General features: G+C 39.6%; 1 protein-coding gene across 1 annotated transcript in view; it reads left to right on the top strand.

Annotated features, from left to right (window-relative positions):
• Positions 1-646: 646 nt before the first annotated feature.
• SLCO4C1 (solute carrier organic anion transporter family member 4C1) overlaps positions 647-20,705 on the top strand; it is an 87,623-nt gene continuing 67,564 nt past the window's right edge. Inside the window, exons 1-2 of the mRNA XM_055565547.1 lie at positions 647-1,069; positions 5,507-5,770. Of these exons, the coding sequence (XP_055421522.1) occupies positions 739-1,069; positions 5,507-5,770 (595 nt within the window). The 5' untranslated portion in view covers positions 647-738. The remainder of the gene's footprint in view (positions 1,070-5,506; positions 5,771-20,705) is intronic.

Here is a 20,705-nt window from a genome sequence, read left to right as displayed (position 1 = left end):
CCGTCAGCGGCCAGACGACTCCCACAACGTCTTGTTGGTTCCCAGTCCCTGGGAAGGGGCGCGGGGGAAACCGGGGGCCCCCTCTCAGGCTCCTGAGGAGGCTGACGGGCCGCGCGACGAGAGAGCCCCTGAGGGGGACGCCGGGGAGGCGGGGACTCGCCCCGCGCGGGCGTCCACAGGCGGGCGAGGCCGAGGGCCGACCGCACCGCCGCGGGGCCGGCGGCCGCCAGCTCGCTGAGGAGGCTCCAGGCGACGACGACGGCGAGAGAGCCCCTGAGGCGGACGCCCGGGAGGCGGGGACTCGCTCCTCGCGGGCGGGCGAGGCCGAGGGCCGACCGCACCGCCGCGGGGCCGGACGCCCGCGCTCGGCGGCCGCCAGCTCGCGGAGGAGGCTCCGGGTGACGACGCCGGGGAGCCCCTGAGAGGGACGCCCTCCCGGTTGCCCCTGAGAGGGACGCCCGGGAGGCGGGGACTCCCTCCGCGCGGGCGGCCACAGGTGGGCGAGGCCGACGGCCGCCAGCTAGCTGAGGAAGCTCCCGGGGACGACGACGACGACGACGGCGGCGGCGGCGGAGACAGACCCCCTGAGAGGGACGCCGGGGAGGCGGGGACTCGCCCCGCGCGGGGGCGCTGCCACCTGCCCGGAGGAACCTGGGTGAATTTTTTATTTATTTATTTTTATTATTATTTTTTTGCGGCTCCGGCAGCCCCGGGGAGTCGGGACGACGAGCCCGGATCATGAAGAGCTGTAAAGGCATCGAGAACCCGGCTTTCGTCGCCTCCAGCCCAGACACCCCGCGCCGCGTCTGTGCGTCGTCGCCTTCCATCGATATCTCCGTCCTGCCCACCCCGGCCGCGGGCTCGCCGCCGCCGCCCGCGCCTCAGGAGCCCCTGGAGCGCCCCGAGCCGCCTCAGCTCTCGGGGGTTCCCGGCGCCTCTGGGCTCGGGTCGCTGTCCGAGTATGAGGAGGGGCCCTGCGGCTGGGGCAGCTTCCAACCCCAGGCTTTCCAGCGCTGCAACACGCCCCTGGGCTTTCTGTTTCACTACTGCCTCCTGGCCCTCACGCAAGGTGAGGACCGGCGCCGGCTTCGGGAAGGAGGTGGGAGAGCTGCGGGCGTCGAGGGGCGCCGGGGAGGAGGAGGGGCAGGTGCGCCGCCAGCCCCGGGGGTGAGGGGGTCTGCGCGCCTGGAGGGGGGGTGGTCCCCGGGCTCGGGGCTGGCAAGCTCTCGCACAGACGCCACCCAACCAGGTTCACGCTTCTGCATTTTTAGCTTCTCTTACAGCGAAACATTGAAAACTTGCCAGGCAAGCTCTTTCTCTTCTAAGTGTTCTACCTCCGGCCTAGCAATTTCCTGCAGAGAAGGTGGAAATGAGGGGAGCCCTCCTTCGGGAACTGGGTGCAAAAAGCATGCATTTTGCTAAAAAAACAAAACAAAACAAAAAACCCCACAACACTTATTAAAGGGATTTGTCTTTACATCGCTTCTGGAAGAGAGTGGATAAATGTGCAGCTGAAGGTAGGGCGGTTCGCCAAGGAGAAACTTTTTGGACATACATAGGATTGGTCAGATCTATGCATTCAAGTTTTTGTGAGTGTAATTGGAGAGCATTGGATGTTCTCATGAGTCTAGGGAATATAAATCTGCAGAGGCTTCAGGCGTTATTAACTGGTAAGCGTAAGTGAAGTCGCTCAGTCGTGTCCAACTCTTTCCCATGGACTGTAGTCTACCAGGCTCCTCTGTCCATGGGGTTTTCCAGGCAGTAGTACTGGAGTGTTTTGCTATTTCCTTCTCCAGCGGATCTTCCCGACCCAGGGATCGAACCTGGGTCTCCCGCCTTGTAGACACACGCCTTACCGTCTGAGCCATCAGGGAAGTCCTATAAGTGAAGTGAAAGTCACTCGGTCTTCGCGACCCCCATGGACTGAGAAGTCGAAGTCCGTGGAATTCTCCATATCAGAATACTGGAGTGGGTAGCCTTTCCCTTCTCCAGGGATCTTCCCAACCCAGGAATTGAACCCAGGTCTCCTACATTGCTGGCAGATTCTTTACCAGCTGAGCCACAAGGGAACTGTTAAGGCACTTCACACGGATCTCTCTTAGATTCTCTTAGGAGTTACTGATGGAGAAGGTACTGGCAACCCACTCCAGTACTCTTGCCTGGAGAATCCCATGGACGGAGGAGCCTGGTAGGCTGCAGTCCATGGGGTCGCTAAGAGTCGGACACGACTGAGCGACTTCACTTTCACTTTTCACTTTCATGCATTGAAGAAGGAAATGGTAACCCACTCCAGTACTCTTGCCTGGAGAATCCCAGGGACGGTGGAGCCTGGTGGGCTGGCGTCTATGGGGTCGCACAGAGTCGAACACGACTGAAGCGACTTGGCAGCAGCAGCAGCAGCAGGAGTTACTGATAAAAGCCCAGGTTTATACCCTCAGGAAGTTGCAATCTAAGTCTCTATTGGAGGGATAGGTAGTGAGGCAGAGGGACAATGATTCTCACGAAGGAAGGCATGCAGAGAATGAAAGAAATGGAACTTATGCTAGGGCGACTATGAAATGGCACATCTTCAAGGACATGCAATAAGAGCTGGAATTTGATAGTATGTAGATTTTTTTGGGGGGGCGGGGTCACAGTTTAAAACTTTTGTAAAGGCAATTAAGTACTGATGGAAAGAAATGTAATCGGAAAAAAAAAATTGGGTTTGAAATAGCTCTTTTTTAAGATTAACAGAAGACTGAATCGAAATATATTCTACCTGTTCCTATTCCTGCCCCACTGTCTTAAAGCAGCTCAGTGTCGCTTGCACAGGTTAGGTGCTGAGTAAATATTTGTTGATTGCGAAGCAGCTGCAGCTCTTCTCCGAGTGACAGTTTTGTGCTTGAGTTACTTCCTTTTCCACCTTTCTTGTCCCAACCAAAGTTGGCCCTCTCTCAGCATCTTAACCTTAGTTGTCCAAAATCAGTGATTACCAAGCATCTTAAGGTCAAATGTAAAGTTCAAAGAAATTAGTTCAGTTGCTCAGCCGTGTCCGACTCTTTCACAAGTAAAAATTTATCTTGTGTTTTAAGACATATTCTGAAACTGCAATATTATTCCAGAATATATCATTTTATGTTTAATATAAAATATTGTTTAAAATTATTATCAAATGTAATTGAAATTCTTAGAGAAATGTGTCAAGTTTAGCCTGGAGTTACCCTACCTAGAAATCTCCAACTTCAGAAGTGTAATCTGAGATGAAAATGATTCCATAAATTCTTATTTCAGCTTAAGTTTGAATGACTGAAAACATTATCATGTTTCTCAATCTTGATTCTTGGGAATACCATTTCCAAGATACAGTATTATAATAGGTGATTAATTGGTGAAAAAAGACCCAAAGCTTGTCAAATGAATTTACTTAACCCAGCCACTTATCAAAAATAAACAGTATTTCTCTTAGCACTGGCTTTCCTGTTGGCTCAGACAGTAAAGTGCCTTCCTGCAGTGCGGGAGACCCAGGTTCTATCCTTGGTCTGGGAAGATCCCCTGGAGAAGGAAATGGCACCCCACTCCAGTACTCTTGCCTGGAAAATTCCATGGACAGAGGAGCCTTGTAGGCTACAGTCCATGGGGTCACAGAGTCGGACACGACTGAGCAACTTCACTCACTCACTCACTCTCTCTTAGCACTTAATTTCCTAATGTACCTCCTAGCTTCTTGCATTTACAGTGGACATAGTATGCAGCCTTTCATGAGATTTCTTTTTTTAAAAAAGCAAAGTTCTTGGAGTTTATGTAGTGTAGAATTTACTTTGGGATCCTAGGCTTAAAATGCTGTCTTTCTGTAAGAGTCTACAAATTTACTTTCCCAGAAATTTTTTTTACTGTAAAAGCAATGAATTCTAATGACTGATTTTTAATCAGTATAGCAAGGGTGTTGGGAAGTTGATTTTAGATGGGAACTTTTCAGATTCTCAGACAACCTTGGTGGTGGTTTAGTCACCAAGTCTTGTTGACTCTTGCAACCCCATTGACTATAGCCTGCCAGGCTCCTCTATCCATGGGATTTTCCAGGCAAGAATACTGGAGTGGATTGCCATTTCCTTCTCCAGGAGATCTTCCTGACCCAGGAATCGAACCCAGGTCTCCTGCCATGCAGACAGATTCTTTACCGACTAAGCTATACCCCTTATAAATCTGTCATTCCTAGCTATTTAGAAATTATATCTTAAAACATCAAGAGCTATAAATTGGTGTATAGATTTATTAAATTGATATGAAAGTAAAAATCATGTTAGGACTTTTAAAATTTGTAAGAAGTTTCTTGCAATATATTCCCAGTTACAGTCTTGATAAAGCAAAATTTGAAGAGATTACAGAGATAATGTCTTGGATATACTCTTTCTATCAATTAATGATTGAAAACAATTCATGGTAGCCTCTTAAGTAAAAAGAATAATCAGTTTGAAACTTTGTAATTTGATTAGATGGTTTTTTATTTTCACTTGATAGTAGTATCTTGGAGAAGGCAAGGGCACCCCACTCTAGTACTCTTGCCTGGAAAATCCCATGGATGGAGGATCCTGGTGGGCTGCAGTCCATGGGGTCGCTAAGAGTCGGACACAACTGAGCGACTTCACTTTCACTTTTCACTTTCATGCATTGGAGAAGGAAATGGCAACCCACTCCAGTGTTCTTGCCTGGAGAATCCCAGGGATGGGGGAGCCTGGTGGGCTGCCGTCTATGGGGTCGCACAGAGTCGGACACAACTGAAGCTTCTTAGCAGCAGCAGCAGCATAGTAATATCTAAACTTCTGTATAATCAGTATCCTAATTAGACATTTTTGTTGTTAGTCAGATTTGAATTTTCAGCTTTTTCTTGTTTATTTTATATTCTTTGATCACAGTTATAATGAGCAGATGAAGTGTAAGTTGTTATTTTCTGTCACGTTGCCTATGATTTAGAATGCTAGTAATTGAAATAGACTTTTAGTTTGTTTATTTTTGCCCCAGGAACTTTTAAATGATGGCTTTAATGACTCTAAGAGTGCTAGAAGAAGACAGAGGTTTGAGAACTCAATTGCACCTTTCATAAGACTAAGTCAAGGATTGAGTAATTTGAACAGTTTTAGCATTTGACCTCTCAATCACCTATATGTTTTGTAGTCTTCCAACTGAGGCCCATGGGAATATACTATACCTGGAAACTCTCTAATGAATCAGCTTCATGAGACTACCAGTCTCTTTTGTATTTAAAGAAACATGGTTAGCTGTAATTCAGTATGTGATAAACATCAACTTACTTAATGACTGAAAATTTACAAATGTATAATTTAAAAGAGAATTGATTTGTAAAGGAAATATGTTTGGCTTGCTTAGTTTTGAAACGTTGAGATTTTTAAAATTGGACATTTAAAAATATCGATAGAAATGAACAAACTTTAGTAATGTCATGTTAATTATCATACTCTATATGGTAAAGTTGTAATAATGCACATAAATTTCCTCTTTTCTCTTTTAGGTATTGTGGTGAATGGCCTAGTAAATATTAGCATTTCCACTATCGAGAAGCGCTATGAACTGCAGAGTTCCCTGACTGGCTTGATATCATCAAGCTATGACATTGCCTTCTGTTTGCTGTCTTTATTTGTATCATTCATTGGTGAAAGAGGACACAAACCCAGATGGCTTGCGTTTGCATCCTTTATGTTAGGGCTGGGAGCGCTTGTGTTTTCACTGCCCAAATTTTTTAGTGGAAAATACCAATTTGGGTCTCTTTATGAAGGTAAGTTTCTGTTCCCTTCTTGCTTGTTTTAAGAAGTTGTACTGCACCTCACTTGTATGGTATTTAGGGTAAGGGCTTAGCTGTATTCCAGTGTTCACTGCTTTGTTATGATATGATTTGTGTGGAGTAGGAGATTATAGAGACAGATTGTGCATTGTTCATTGCTTCAGTGGATCTCCAAGTTTTTAATCTTCTAATACTCATTCCCCATATTATACACAATCTTCCTTAAAAAAAGACATGACCTGTTTTGCTTTGCTGGTGGTGTGGCTTCGCTGGGGCTTTAAGATCTAGTTTTTCCCCTTAGTTCTGTTTGCTGTGCTTACAGCTCTGCACCCTGGACCTGTTGACTCCTGATTTGAGAAAGAGAGGTGAAACTTAAAGGAGTAGGGCCTTTTCTGAGTACTGAAACCAGTTTCACTTTTGACTCTGATTTAGAGACGCAGAACTTAGTTACCTAAAGTGTTGCTCTGCTCAGTACATTATTTAAAGGCTCAGAAAGGAAGTTTGATTATTTATATTCCTTCTCCTTTTTTCCCCCAAAGTATCTTTTTTTAATGGAAAACCAATTATGGGAGAACCCGAGAAATGTGCAAATGAAAGTAGACATTTTAAACACTTTTTGTCCTTCCTGAGACTTTTAATAGCAAATATTGAAATAAAATCAGAGAGCCACAAAATCAGAAGCTTTCAGAGGTTAGGTAAATGAAAAAAAGGCTTATAGTAAGAAGAAAGGGGAACTGGGGCCTGCTGCATGATAGTCATTATTTTCAAAAAGTTAAGATTTTTATATTTGTATTAGTATTGAAGATTCATATTAAAGTGTTAACATTTCCCAAGATCTATTTCCCAGTTGTAGACTGACAATAGGACAGTATTTTCAATAACAAAGTATATATATCATACAGCGTGGTTTTAGGGATAGACATACTAAGTAAGCAAACTTCATTTTAGAAGTAAAAATAGAATTTGCAAGTATATGGATCAAGAGAAGATATATTAAAAAGGTGGTAAAGCTTGAAATGAATGAGATAAGGTGAATGTGTTATCTATAGAAAGAACAGTTACTGGGTTCTAGTATATTATCTAAGATTCCATAAAATTTTATTAGTTCAACTGCACATACTTTCTCTGGGAGTAGTTTTATAAATAAGACATGCAGGATTTAGTATAGTATCTTTGATATCCTAATGGTAAGGGAAAAGCTGAATTTTTATCTGTCACAAGAAATACAAAACTGATTCTGTGATAGCAAAAACAGTATTGTATTGATAGCCTTTAGGTGGTGATCTTTGTCCAGATTTTAATCCCTCATTTTTCCAGTTGATCAGATACCCTACTGTTCTTAAAGTATACAGACTTTGTTAAAAAAAAAAAAAACCAACAATACAACTTTAACTCTTTGAACTAAAACATAAACACCTGCTCCAAGTGCAAAAGCCTGATCTGTCCTCAGCCATCGTCTTTGCTTCCTCTCTTCCATACACCCGTTGTGTCGCAGCCAGTTTGAATAATTTCTATTTCCCAAAGGGAAATTGCCACAAATTAAGGAGTGTGTGGCCAGAGATGAAGCCAAGAAGGTTCTTGAAACCAGATTATAAACTTTCAGTACATTATTGTATATCATGCAAGTTTTCACCACATTCGTGTTGATGTTTTCCATGATTTTAGTTGAAGTAGATTAGGTAGAGGAATTGGATGAGCTGTAAATTTTTTACTCTAAATTTCCTCATAATTTAAATAATAATTTCTCTATGGAAAATAAAAATAAAAATTCAGTTTGCCCTTATTCTGCCATTGGTATGATGAATATTTATTGGTATGGACTCTACCTGATGCCGAAATAATAGCAGTGAAACAGTTTCATGCCCTCTGGATTGTATATACTAGTGGGAGGAAATACAAAATAAAGCAACAAACACTACTGAGGTGAGTGTATAAGGGAAGAAATAGTATGAGGTAATAGTGCACACAAGGGAAAATACATGGGCAAGGGAAGGCTATTGTGATAAAAACTGGATAATGAGGAGCCAGTCCTGAAAGATGATTTCCAGGCAGGAGAAAAAATGATTGCAGGCTTTGGAGCAGGAAACAGCTTGGTAGATTTTAGGAAGTGTCAATTTTGGCCAGCATTCTCAAAGGTAGGGAGAAAGTAGCTGAGATAAACTTGAGAGGCAGGCAGACCACAGCGTGAGTCATTTGGATTTGTCTTTAAATGCAATGGGAATTCATGAGAGAGTTTTACACAGGGGAGTACATGATCTTATTTATGTTTTTAAATGATCATTTGGCGTCTGTTGTTCTGAGGGACAAGAGTATTTGTGAGAAAATCACCCAGGAGATTTTCACTATAGTTCAGGTGAGCAATAAAGGTGGTTGGGGTTGGATTGGTAACAGTAGAAATTTAGAGAAGTGATTGATTTTCAATCTACTTTGGAGGAAAAAGAGATGGGTCTTTTTTTTTTTTTTAATTTTTAATTTTATTTTATTTTTAAACTTTACATAACTGTATTAGTTTTGCCAAATATCAAAATGAATCTGCCACAGGTATACATGTGTTCCCCATCCTGAACCCTCCACCCTTCTCCCTCCCCATTCCATCCCTCTGGGTCATCCCAGTGCACCAGCCCCAAGCATCCAGTATCGTGCATCGAACCTGGACTGGCAACTCGTTTCATACATGATATTTTACATGTTTCAATGCCATTCTCCCAAATCTTCCCACCCTCTCCCTCTCTCACAGAGTCCATAAAACTGTTCTATACATCAGTGTCTCTTTTGCTATCTCGTACACGGGGTTATTGTTACCATCTTTCTAAATTCCATATATATGCGTTAGTATACTGTATTGGTGTTTTTCTTTCTGGCTTACTTCACTCTGTATAATAGGCTCCAGTTTCATCCACCTCATTAGAACTGATTCAAATGTATTCTTTTTAATGGCTGAATAATACTCCATTGTGTATATGTACCATAGCTTTCTTATCCATTCATCTGCTGATGGACATCTAGGTTGCTTCCATGTCCTGGCTATTATAAACAGTGCTGACTCTTTGCAACCCTATGAACTATACAGTCCATGGAATTCTCCAGGCCAGAATACTGGAGTGGGTAGCCTTTCCCTTCTCCAGGGGATCTTCCCAACCCAGGGATCTAATCCAGGTCTCCCTCATTTCAGGTGGATTCTTTACCAACTGATTTGTCAGAGAAGCCCCTTGGTAACCATAAGTTTGTTTTCTGCATCTGTGACTATTTCTGTTTTGTAAATAAGCTCATCTGTACCATTTTTTTAGATTCCACAAGTAAGTAATATCAAATGATATTTCTTTCTCTGACTTACTTCACTCAGTATGACAATATCTAGGTCCATCCATGTTGTTGCAGATGGTGTTATTTTGTTCTTTTTTGTGGCTGAGTAATATTCCATTGTACACACGTACCACATCTTCTTTATCCATTCCTCTGTCAATGGACATTTAGGTTGCTTCCATGTCCTTTCTATTGTAAACAGTGTTGCTATGAACATTGAAGTAGATGTCTAATTTTGAATTATAGTTTTCTCCATAGATATGTCCAGGAGTAGGATCGCTGGATTATATGGTAGTTCTGTTGTTAGTTTCTTAAGGAACCTCCGTGTTCTCCATAGTGGCTTTACCAATTTACATTGCCATGAACAGTGTAGGAGGGTTCTCTTTTCTCCACACCCTCTCCAGTATTTATTGTTTGTAAATTTGTTGATGATGACTATTCTGAACTGCAAGTGAGCGGTAATACCTCATTGTAGATTTAATTTGCATCTGTATACTAATTAGTGTTGTTGACCATCCTTTTGTGTGCTTTTGGGCCATCTGTAACAGTCAGTTTTAATGGTCTGCACTAACTTGTCTGCTCAAGTGAATTAATCCACTTTTGTAAATACAGGATCGTGTAACCACAAATCTGAGTTATTTATCCAACTCTAAGGAGAATGTTGAGAAAAAAACTGGAGATTTAAGTGAGAAAAGGAAAACAAATGAATTTGAAAGCTTTTGGAAATAAATTAGAAGGAAATGTATAATCTTCTTAGGTAATTTTAAATAAATAACCTAAAGAGAATACCATTAAGAAATCATATTATTTGAATCATACATGTCATTTTAAGTTAATTTGAAACCGACATTGAGGAAATTAATATATTCCTTTGTATGCTTTTTTTTGTTGATATTGTTTTGAACTTGAGGGAAACCAAACAGCAGTTTGGATGAAATACTCTCTGTAAGAGGAGATTAAAGTAATGTAATATAATTGGTAAGTAGAAGAAAACAAAATATGAAATATGATAAGCATGTATAATTTCCACAGGTGTGAGAATAACACAAAAGGAGGTTAAGAATTAGCAAAAAGGAAGAAAAGTGTTTGGAAACAGCTTGAATTTTCTATTCTATAAAAAATAAATTTAAGTAGGTTTGGGAAATTATTTTCTTAAAGGAAATTTTAGTGGAGACATAAGGGTTAGAACTGAACTGAACTGAACTGAAGGGTTAGAGGCAATTATCTAACTTTGAATGGAAAAAATAACATTTATCAAAGAGAAGTTTTACTTGTTGTTATTGGACAAACACAAGAAAAAAGGAAGAATTAATTTCAAAAAAAAGGAAAGACAAACACACAAAAAAGAAAGAATTAATTTTAGGGAAATAAATGCTTCTAAGGGCTAATTTCTTTATATGTTAACTTGAGAATAGAATAATGTCATAAACCACTTTCAAGTAAATCATATTCGCCACTCATTTTTGCTGTATTTTGGGCTTCCCTGGTGGCCCAGACGGTAAAGCGTCTGCCTGCAGTGCTCAAGACCCGGGTCAGACCAACAACAGAACATAACATATTTTAATATAGCTTTTAAATATTGTTAAAATGCAATAAATAATCAAAACTTTGCCACATAACATTTTGTCTTCATCCAAGCACTTTTTAATTTCCTTTGGATGAGTGTTAATTTAATGTTGGTAAATAAAATTATCTTTTCTTGTCTTTGAGACTTTGTGACAGGAGTCATTTGTAAACACTTAAGAATTATAGAGAACTAATTACTAAATCCAGTAAAGCTATTTTTCTCTATTGATCAATAGTTGGATACATTTTCTTAAGTTGTATTATTTTCTTGTTTCTCTTTCATATCCTTTTCTCTCAAAAAAAAAAATATATATATAGCTCTCAACACTTCCCATTTGCTTAATCACTAAATTTCTAATGTTTTAGAAATGGTATTTCAGGGAGCATTTTGCATCAAAGGACTTTAGTTGCACAGGCTGACTAACTAAAAATGTTGAATTAGGAAAATGATTAGAACAGGACTCAAGATTGGACTTAATTTTTAATTACTGTTTTTGTCTTTGTCTTGTGTTCTTAAAGCTTTTTTTTTTTTTTTTTTTGAATATGGAATGCTTGCCTAGAATGGAAAAGACAGAGGGCCAAAAATCTTAAGAGTTTTTCAGTGAAATACAGGACGCTTTAATTTTGCTTGGCCTCTGGGTGTTCCTTCTTCTTCATATTGCTTCTTTCTTATGAAAATCACTTTGATTTTTCTTAGATTTAAATTTTACTATAATGAAATAAAGAGGGCAGGTGGTTTCTTAGGTTAAAATATATAGTAGTGTAATAAAGTGAATTATTTAAAATGATCTTTAAATTTAATATACAACAGTAAAAGAGCTAGAGTTAACTTTAGGGGTATTCAGTGCTGTAGAAGAACCTATCACTGTTTTTAATATCACTGTTTTTACTGTTTCCCAGACTACCTACCTTAATGTAGCCAGTTTTGTTGAAATTCATATGACCTAACTTCTGAAATAGAAGAAACTCACAGAGAAAAATAAGTAGGGAGTCATGTGTCAATGAGATGTTAGCACAAACTCAATTCTGCTCACAGTTATAGTTTGCGGACAGATACACATTTTTAAGTTCATGGTCTTGATAATATGAATTATCCTAGACGGTTGGTACCCTTATTTAATGCCCTGTGGAGATCCTAATTCTAATTCAAGAAGTGAGACTCAGGAATTTATGTTTTTAAAAATACCCAGGTTATTTTAGAAGTCCATTTTGGGAAATACGTGTCCAGTTTAGAATTTCCTTATTTTGTAGTATCAACTGTGGACATAGAAATAAATGTTTCTTTTCATTTCAGGATTATTGCTTTATATTTTCCTTTAAAACAGGAGTTTCACAAGCATAAGGAAATACTACCTACTTTAATGTAGCCGGTTTTGTTGAAATTCACATGACCTAACTTCTGAAATAGAGGAAACTCACAGAGAAAAATAAGTAGGGAGGCATGTGTCAATGAGATGTTAGCACAAACTCAATTCTGCCCACAGTTATAGTTTGCAGACAGATACAAATTTTAAAGTTCCTGGTCTTGAACAAGACAGTAATGTTGCTACATTTACCAAAATATGATCTGCCAAGCCAAGTTTCTGATGGTATCAGGGATATGTTAAGCATGGATTCCTCTAGTTCAATGAGTTTGGGAAAAGATGAATGCTAAAGACGTGCCTTATTGTATCACTGTAAAAGTGAATGCATTGTGTGACTCTTTAGTTAGGGGATATGAAATGTATGGTTCTGAACTTATTGACCAAAGAACTCCATGGATATGCTTGTCCCTTTACCCTGCTTCCACTATTCACTTTACATTTTCTCCTCCAGATTATTGAATTTGGAAACTTCATTATGGCCAGCACCGATAACAGCATATGTAGGTAGGCCAGCACCTATAACAGCATATGTAGCATATCCAACAGGATAGTAGGTACCTGAGAAATGTTTGTTGAGTTATCAGACATATAAATGAATGACTGGACCCCTTCAGAAGAGGCATGTTAGGAGTCTGATGCCTTGTCCTTTCACAGAAGGCAGTAAGAGTAGGTTATGGCAGATAAAGGCAGTCTGGGATTCTCTGTTCACATTTTCTATTAGCTTGGCCTTATGGAACCCAAAATTACTCCATAAAGAATAATTTCCCCTTCTTTTGGCCACTGAGTTGGAAAGAATTATAAGTTATCAGAGTCAAAGATTATTTGCCATAAATGACTTTTATGGGTAGGATTTGGTATCTGAAAAATTTGCAACATGAAAAAGGAAGCTAAAATGAGAAGCATATTCAGAAATAGAATCGAAATGCATTGATATTAAATTTTTGGCTTTCATCTTAAATTGCTTGCTAAAATATTGATTTCGCTATCTACTGTACTTCTAAAGTGATACCAAAATGTCAGATGTTTTTGGATAGACTGTAATAGTGATTACGCTTATTTATCTTCATGTGTGAAATAAAAGGAAATGTCTGGTAGGGCACTCAAGCGGACCATAGGCATAGTTGTGTCTAACCCGATGTAATATATGGGAGGTAATGATTAAGCAATGCTTTTTGTAGCTTCCTCAGAATGGTTGGTTAAAATTGTGGTAAGAAAAAAATGAGGAAATTCAATTTTCTTGGTCACTAGTTCTTAAAAATGCACAAATTAGCCAGTGTGTTTTACTGTATTTTTTCTTTTATTTTAGTGGTATTAGCACATTACATTGAATGAAAGTATCAGTAGTATAACAGGGATATTAAGGTCAGACAAAACAGTTTAAAGTTTTGCTCGAGCACTGGATGATAGAGCTGTGTGATCCTGCACAGGTTTTTTTCAACTATAAATCATGATGGTAGCAGTAACTGCTACTTCATAGGAGATTACACACAGTGCTGAGGCAGTGCCGGGTATGGGTAAGTTCTCATCAAATAATAGTAATGAATAAAAATTATGTTCATGCTAATTAACAGCTATTTTACTGTAAAAAACTGCCTTTCTTGGTTTGTTTTAGTTATTATCAATGGTAGTTACAATATGGACAACTAAAAATCTTTCAGTCTGATACATATGTTTTTGTAAGTGCCATTTGATATCAGCATATCCAAAAGTCTGGCGAAACTTGATTTGCTGTAGCTAAATTAATTGGGACTACTCAATATAACATACTAAAATATTGCCTTTTAAATAGCCAAGGTGCCTCTTTCTAAATAGTTTTAATTTTTTCCTAATTTTGAATATGATATGTCCCTTTGGCAGCTAATCAGAAGATAGAAAAATTTAAAAAAATGATATAAAAGGGGAAAAACTAGAATATATGGAATAAAAGGAACTAAGTCTGCATGATAACACATCCTAGATAGCACACTATCAGCAGTTCAGCCTTTTAATGTATATACATATTCATATGTGTATTCACAAGTAGTTATGCACAATTGCACTTTTACATTACATAGTCATTAATACCATAGTCATTGGATCCATCCATAGTCATTGGATGGCTGGATGGTATCACTGACTCGATGGACATGAATTTGAGTAAGCTACAGGAGTTGGTGATGGACAGGGAAGCCTGGTGTGCTGCAGTCCATGGGGTGGCAAAGAGTCAGACACTACTAAGTGACTGAACTGAACTGAGTCATTAATATATTCTCATACCTTCTTACTAACCTTTATACATATTCATATATCTTTATGTCACATTTTCACATATATATACCAATGCACATTTTAAGGAAACAATATTTTGAACTTATGGGTATCTATTCTTTAACTTAGAATATATGTGGGATATTGTAAATATTAAAAAGACAAAACTGAAGAATATTTATGCTTTTATATTGTTTCATTTTATAGATAATCTATTTAACTGACCCTCCTTTGTTGTGATTTTTATTAATGCATTTTATTTTTCTGGTTACAAAAGTTCTATTGGTCATGGCAGACAGTTTGAGTAATACTAAACAGTAGAAAGAGGGGAAAAAAATTCATTATTATTCTTTCCTCAAGAGAGCAACTTTGGGATTATCTTAATATTTTTATTGTGTATCTCTCTTATAGAGTTAGTATAGTATTTTTCATAGTTTACAACTTATGAGCATTCTTATTCTTGTACCATATTCAACTATATATAATTAACCATTCTCACAGAGCTAAATAATTACATTTTAAAACTTTTCCATAATAAAGCATCTCATAACATTTTTATGTTTAAAAATTGTACTATACTTTGGTAGTTATACAGTTCTTAACATTTTGAAATTGACTTTTTTAATTCAGAATAATTCTGTAAAGACTCATCAGAGTTGAGTTTATTAATTACTCTTTCCTTTTTATTGCTAATTAATAAGTTTTTCATGGTATGGATTTACCATGTTTTGTTCAACCATTTATCTGCTAAAGGGCATTTGAGTTGATCTTAGTTTTTTGGCTATCCCAAGTTAAGTTATAAGCATTTGTATACGGATTTTTGTGTGAACATACTTTTCACTTCTCTGGGATGGACGTCTCGGAGTAAATCTGATGGGTCGTATGATAGTTCTCTGCTTAGTTTATTACTGTTTTCCAGAGTGATAGTACCATTGGCAATGTATGAATGATCCAGTTTATCTACGTCCTTGCCAACATTTCTTGCTGTCATTACTTTAAAAGTTTTTTTTAGTATTTATTTTTATTTATTTGGCTGTGCTGGATCTTAGTTGCTGCACACGAGATATTCAATCTTTGTTGTGACATGCGGTAATTTTTAGTTGCAGCATGTGAGCTCTTTAATTGGGGCATGTGGGATCTAGTTCCTGAAGAAAGATGGAAACCAGGCCCCCTGAATTGGGAGCATGGAGTCCTAGCCACTGGACCACTAGGGAATTCCCCCTCAGTATTTTTTATTTTACCCATTTTGATAGGTTGTAGTGAAATCTTGTTATGCTTGTAATCTGCATTTCCCTAATGGCTAATGATGTTGAGCATCTTTGCTTGTGCTCTTTTGCCATTTGTTTGTCCTTCATGTAATATCTTTTTTATTTTTTGCCCATGTTCTAACTAGATTGTTTTTTATTTTTACTGTAGAGTTTTGCAAGTTACTTATGTATTCCAAGTACTAGATCTTTGTCACATAAGTAGGTTGCAAATATTCTCATCTTGTCTGTAGCTTATCCTTTTCAACATCGTTAACAGAGATTTTCGCAGAGCAAAAAATTTTAATTTGAGTGAAATTCAGTTTCTCTCTTTTTCCTTTTGTTGTCAAGCCTAAGAACTCATTTCCTAGTCCTTGATCTCAAAGGTTTTCTATTTATTTTCTTCAAAAAGTTTATCAGTTCAGTTCGGTTCAGTTCAGTTGCTCAGTTGTGTCCGACTCTGCAACCCCATGGACTGCAGCATGCCAGGCTTCCCTGTACATCGCCAACTCTTGGAGTTCACTCAAACTCATGTCCATTGAGTTGGTGATGCCATCCAACCATCTCATCCTCTGTCATCCCCTTCTCCTCCTGCCTTCAATCTTTCCCAGCATGAGGGTCTTTTCCAATGAGTCAGTTCTTTGCATCAGGTGGCCAAAGTACTGAAGCTTCATCAGTCCTTCCAATGAATATTCAGGACTGATTTCTTTTAGGATGGACTGGTTGGATCTCCTTGCAGTATAAGGGACTCTCAGGAGTCTTCTCCAACACCACAGTTCTGAAGCATCAATTCTTCGGCGCTCAGCTGTCTATATAGTCCAGCTCTCACATCCATCGGTGACTACTGGAAAAACCATAGCTTTGACTAGAGGGACCTTTGTCAGCAAAGTAATGTCTGTGGTTTTTAATATGCTGTTTAGGTTGGTCATAATTTTTCTTCTAAGGAGCAAGTGTCTTAATTTCATGGCTGCAGTCACCAACTGCAGTGCTTTTGGAGCCCAAGAAAATAGTCTGTCTCTGTTTCCATTGCTTCCCCTTCTATTTGCCATGAAGTAATGGGACCGGATGTCATGATCTTATTTTTTTTGAATGTTGAGTTTTATTCCAGCTTTTTCACTCTCCTCTTTCACTTTCATCAAAAGACTCTTTAGTTCCTCTTCACTTTCTGCCATAAGGGTGGTGTCATCTGTATATCTGACATTATTGATACTTCTCCCGGCAGTCTTGATTCCAGCTTGAGCTTCATCCAGCCTGGCATTTCACATGATATACTCTGCATGTAAGTTAAATAAACAGGGTGGCAATATACAGCCTTGACGTACTCCTTTCCCAATTTGGAACCAGTCTGTTTATAGTTTTTCATTTTCCATTTAAATCTGTGATACATCTTGAGTTGATATGACTCTTTATATTTGTATTATTTGTTTATTTGACTCTTCTTTGTATTTCCAGTTAACATTCTGTTTACATTTTAAAAACAGAAATGTGAAACTAATGTACTTGCCACAATAATCATTACCAGTTTGTTGTTCATTGTTTAGTTGTTCAGACCTGTCTGATTCTTTGCAACCCCATAGACTACAATGTTGACTGCACGCCAGGAGTCACTGGTTCAGAGAAATCCTGAAATCCCACTGGGAAGCTGTCATGCTTGTTCCTTGAGTAAACTCTCCTCCAGCTTCTTGGGAGGGGCTTTACAATTCATTTTTCTCTGTTGGTCCTGTTTTATAATTATCCCTGGCTATATTTGGATGCTTAAAAGTTGTATTAGCCTGTTTCTTGCCTATAAAAATTAGGGAACTGAGGGTCATTTTAATGTTTATTCAGTCATAATCTCTCCTAGAAGAGGCTAATGGTTCATTTAATAGTGTAGATGGTTCAGAAACTAATTGATTCAGGTATTGTTATTGTTTAGTCCCTCAGTCATGTCCAACTCTCTGTGACCCCATGGACTGCAGCACGCCAGGCTTTCCTGTCCTTCACCATCTCCCAGAGCTTTCTCAAACTCATGTCCATTAAGTCGGTGATGCCATCCAACCATCTTGTCCTCTGTCGTCCCCTTCTCCTCCTGCCTTCAATCTTTCCCAGCATCAGGGTCTTTTCCAGTGAGTCAGCTCTTGGATCAGGTGGCCAAAGTATTGGAGCTTCAGCTTCAGCATCAGGCCCTTCAATGATTATTCAGGATTGATTTCCTTCAGGATTGACTGGTTTGATCTCCTTGCAGTCCAGGTGACTCTCAAAAGTCTTCTCCAGCACCACGGTTCAAAAACATCAATTCTTCCGCACTCAGCCTTCTTTATGGTCCAACTCACATCCATATATGACTACTGGAAAAACCATAGTTTTGACTATACAGACCTTTGTCAGCAAAATAATGTCTCTGCTTTTTAATATGGTTTCTAGTTTTGTCATGGCTTTTCTTCCAAGGAGCAAGTGTCTTTTAATTTCATGGCTTCAGTCACCATCTGCAGTGATTTTGGAGCCCAAGAAAATCATTTCACATGATTCAGGTTTATGTGTCAATAATCACACTCTAAGTTTTGCATTGTGTCTTGTCTCTTTGGACTTAGTTAAGCTTATCAGAGAAAGGAAGAGTCAAACCCTTTGGCACTTTTCCTTGAGCCTTATTTTCCAATTAAAAGTATTTGCTTGAAGTGCAGGTCATTAAAACAAGTAGGTTGGTAGTATGAGAGATATGCCTATGGTTACTTGTGCCTTCCAAATCTATTTCCATCCATGTACAATAGGTAATGCATACTTCATGATGCATACTTCAGGTTGCAGTGTCCATAATCCTGTTTATGTCTAACATACCAGCATCTAAGAGCAAACCAACAGTTGCTTTTCAAAATAATAATATATGCCAAAAAGCTTAGTCTTAGCTACAAAAACCCAGGGATCTTCCCTTTGGAGACCTGCCAGAGGCTTCCTACATCTTCCCAGTCTGCCATAAACACTGTCCAAACCTGCTGTAAGAACTTTATCATGTTCCAGAACTCACAACTCAGAAGGCCTCTGAGCAACACAGGTCAATTAAAATAGACTGTGGAGTAGATAAAACCAAGGCTATGGCCCTACTCCCTGTTAATGGCATGGGATGTATTTTGCTTGGGGTCACCTTAATCCATTCAGTGCCATTAACAGCGAGTGGGGCCATAGCCTTGGTTTTATCTACTCCACAGTCTATTTTAATTGATCTGTATTGCTCAAAGGCCTTCTGAGTTCTGGAGCATGATAAAGTTCTTGCAGCAGGTATGGACAATGTTTATGACTGTTTATGGCAGACTGTCCAAAGAACACTGTCATAAATATTGTCCATACCCGTTGGCCGTACCTGAAGCTGAAGCTCCAAATACTTTGGCCACCTGATGGGAAGAACTGATTTCTTAGAAAAGACCCTGATGCTGAGAAAGATTGAAGGCAGGAGGAGAAGGGGCGACAAGAGGATGAGATGGTTGGATGGCATCACCGATGCGATGGGCCTGAGTTTGAGTAAGCTTCAGCATTTGGTGATGGGCAGGGAGGCCTGGTGTGTTGCAGCCCATGGGGTCGTAAAGAGTCAGATACGACAGAGTGACTGAACTGAACTGAACTGATGGCAGACTGGGAAGATATAGGAAGCCTCTGGCAAGTCTTCACAGGGAGAACCCCTGGGTTTTTTTTAGTAAGGCTAAGCTTTTTTGCCTACATTATTCTTTTGAAAAGCAACCATTGGTTTGCTCCTCAGTGCTGGTATGTTAGACATAAACAGGATTGGGATCACTGTGCAACCTGAACTCCTCATCATGAAGTATGTTACCACTGTGGTGGTGGTGGTTTAGTTGCTCAGACATGTCTGACTCTGTGACCCTGTGGACTGTAGCCCACCAGGCCCCTGTGTCCATGGGATTCTCCAGGCAAGAATACTGGAGTGGGTTGCCATTTCCTTCTCCAGGGGATCTTCCAGACCAAGGATTGAACTTGGGTTTCCAACGTTGCAGGCAGATTCTTTACTAGCTGAGCTACAAGGGAACAAATCATAAAATTAGACATGTGAAAGTTGGACATTTTGTTTTTAAATGAAATGGTAGATGAAAATAAATTTGAAAGGTGCAAGTAAGTATAGGCATATATCTCATACTACTAACTTACTTGTTTTTTATTGACTTGTACTTCCCTCTTTTCCAATGGAGAAAGGTTGTTATAGGCAGGAGTTAGCATGGTTTTACTACAAAACCCTAGATGTCCTCATTACAAGGATCTCTCAGAGTTCCTTGTGACTAGCTAACAGAGCAGGAAAAGGTGTAGCCTGGTTTACAAAGGGTTTTTGCTGGCACCTACCAAAGGTGAATATTTTGTAGAGAAATCCCACTCAGGCATGTCCCTAAAAGCCAATCGTCCGTGGAAATTCTGTTTTGATAGGAGAGAAGGCCTGAGGTACAGATTTTCATTGATTCACACACAACAGTCTGGGCTTCCCTTGTGGCTCAGACAGTAAAGAATCTTCCTGCAGTGTGGGAGACCCAGGTTTAATCCCTGGGTCAGGAGGATCCCCTGGAGAAGGAAATGGCAACCCACTCCAGTATTTTTGCCTGGAAAATCCCATGGACAGAGGAGTCTGGTGGGCTACAGTCCATGAGGTCACAAAAGAGTTGGACATGACTGAGTGACTAACTCTTCCATGCACAACACTCTAATAGATAAGCTGGCCAGTCAGAAGGTTGAAAACAAAACAAAACAAAAATTAAAGTTGTTAACAAGGTAATTTTAATAGTATGCTTGAGTTAATACATATGTATAGTGGACTGCAGCCATGAAGTTAAAAGATGCTTGCTCCTTGGAAGGAAAGCTATGACAAACCTAGACAGCATATTATTAATAAAGATCAGAGACATTACTTTGATGCAAAGGTATCTTTAGTCAAAGCTATTGTTTTTCCAGTAGTCATGTACAGATGTGAGAGTTGGATCAAATAGAAGGCTGAGTGCCCAAAAATTGATGCTTTCTAACTGTGGGGTTGGAGGAGACTCTTGAGAGTCCCTTGGACAGCAGGGAGTTTAAACCAGTCAGTCCTAAAGGAAATCAATCCTGAATATTCATTGGAAGGACTGATGCTGAATCTGAAGCCTAGAATGTAAAGGTGTTTTTTGCCACTTGTTAACTTGAGGGCATCCTTTGTAGAAGACACTCTCATCAGGAAGAAAATATGGTCTGTCCAGTGAGTGT

This window comes from Bubalus kerabau, chromosome 1 (genome assembly GCF_029407905.1).
Source record: "Bubalus kerabau isolate K-KA32 ecotype Philippines breed swamp buffalo chromosome 1, PCC_UOA_SB_1v2, whole genome shotgun sequence".
NCBI classification, from domain to species: Eukaryota; Metazoa; Chordata; class Mammalia; order Artiodactyla; family Bovidae; genus Bubalus; species Bubalus kerabau.
This window is presented reverse-complemented; position numbering and strand designations above follow the sequence as displayed.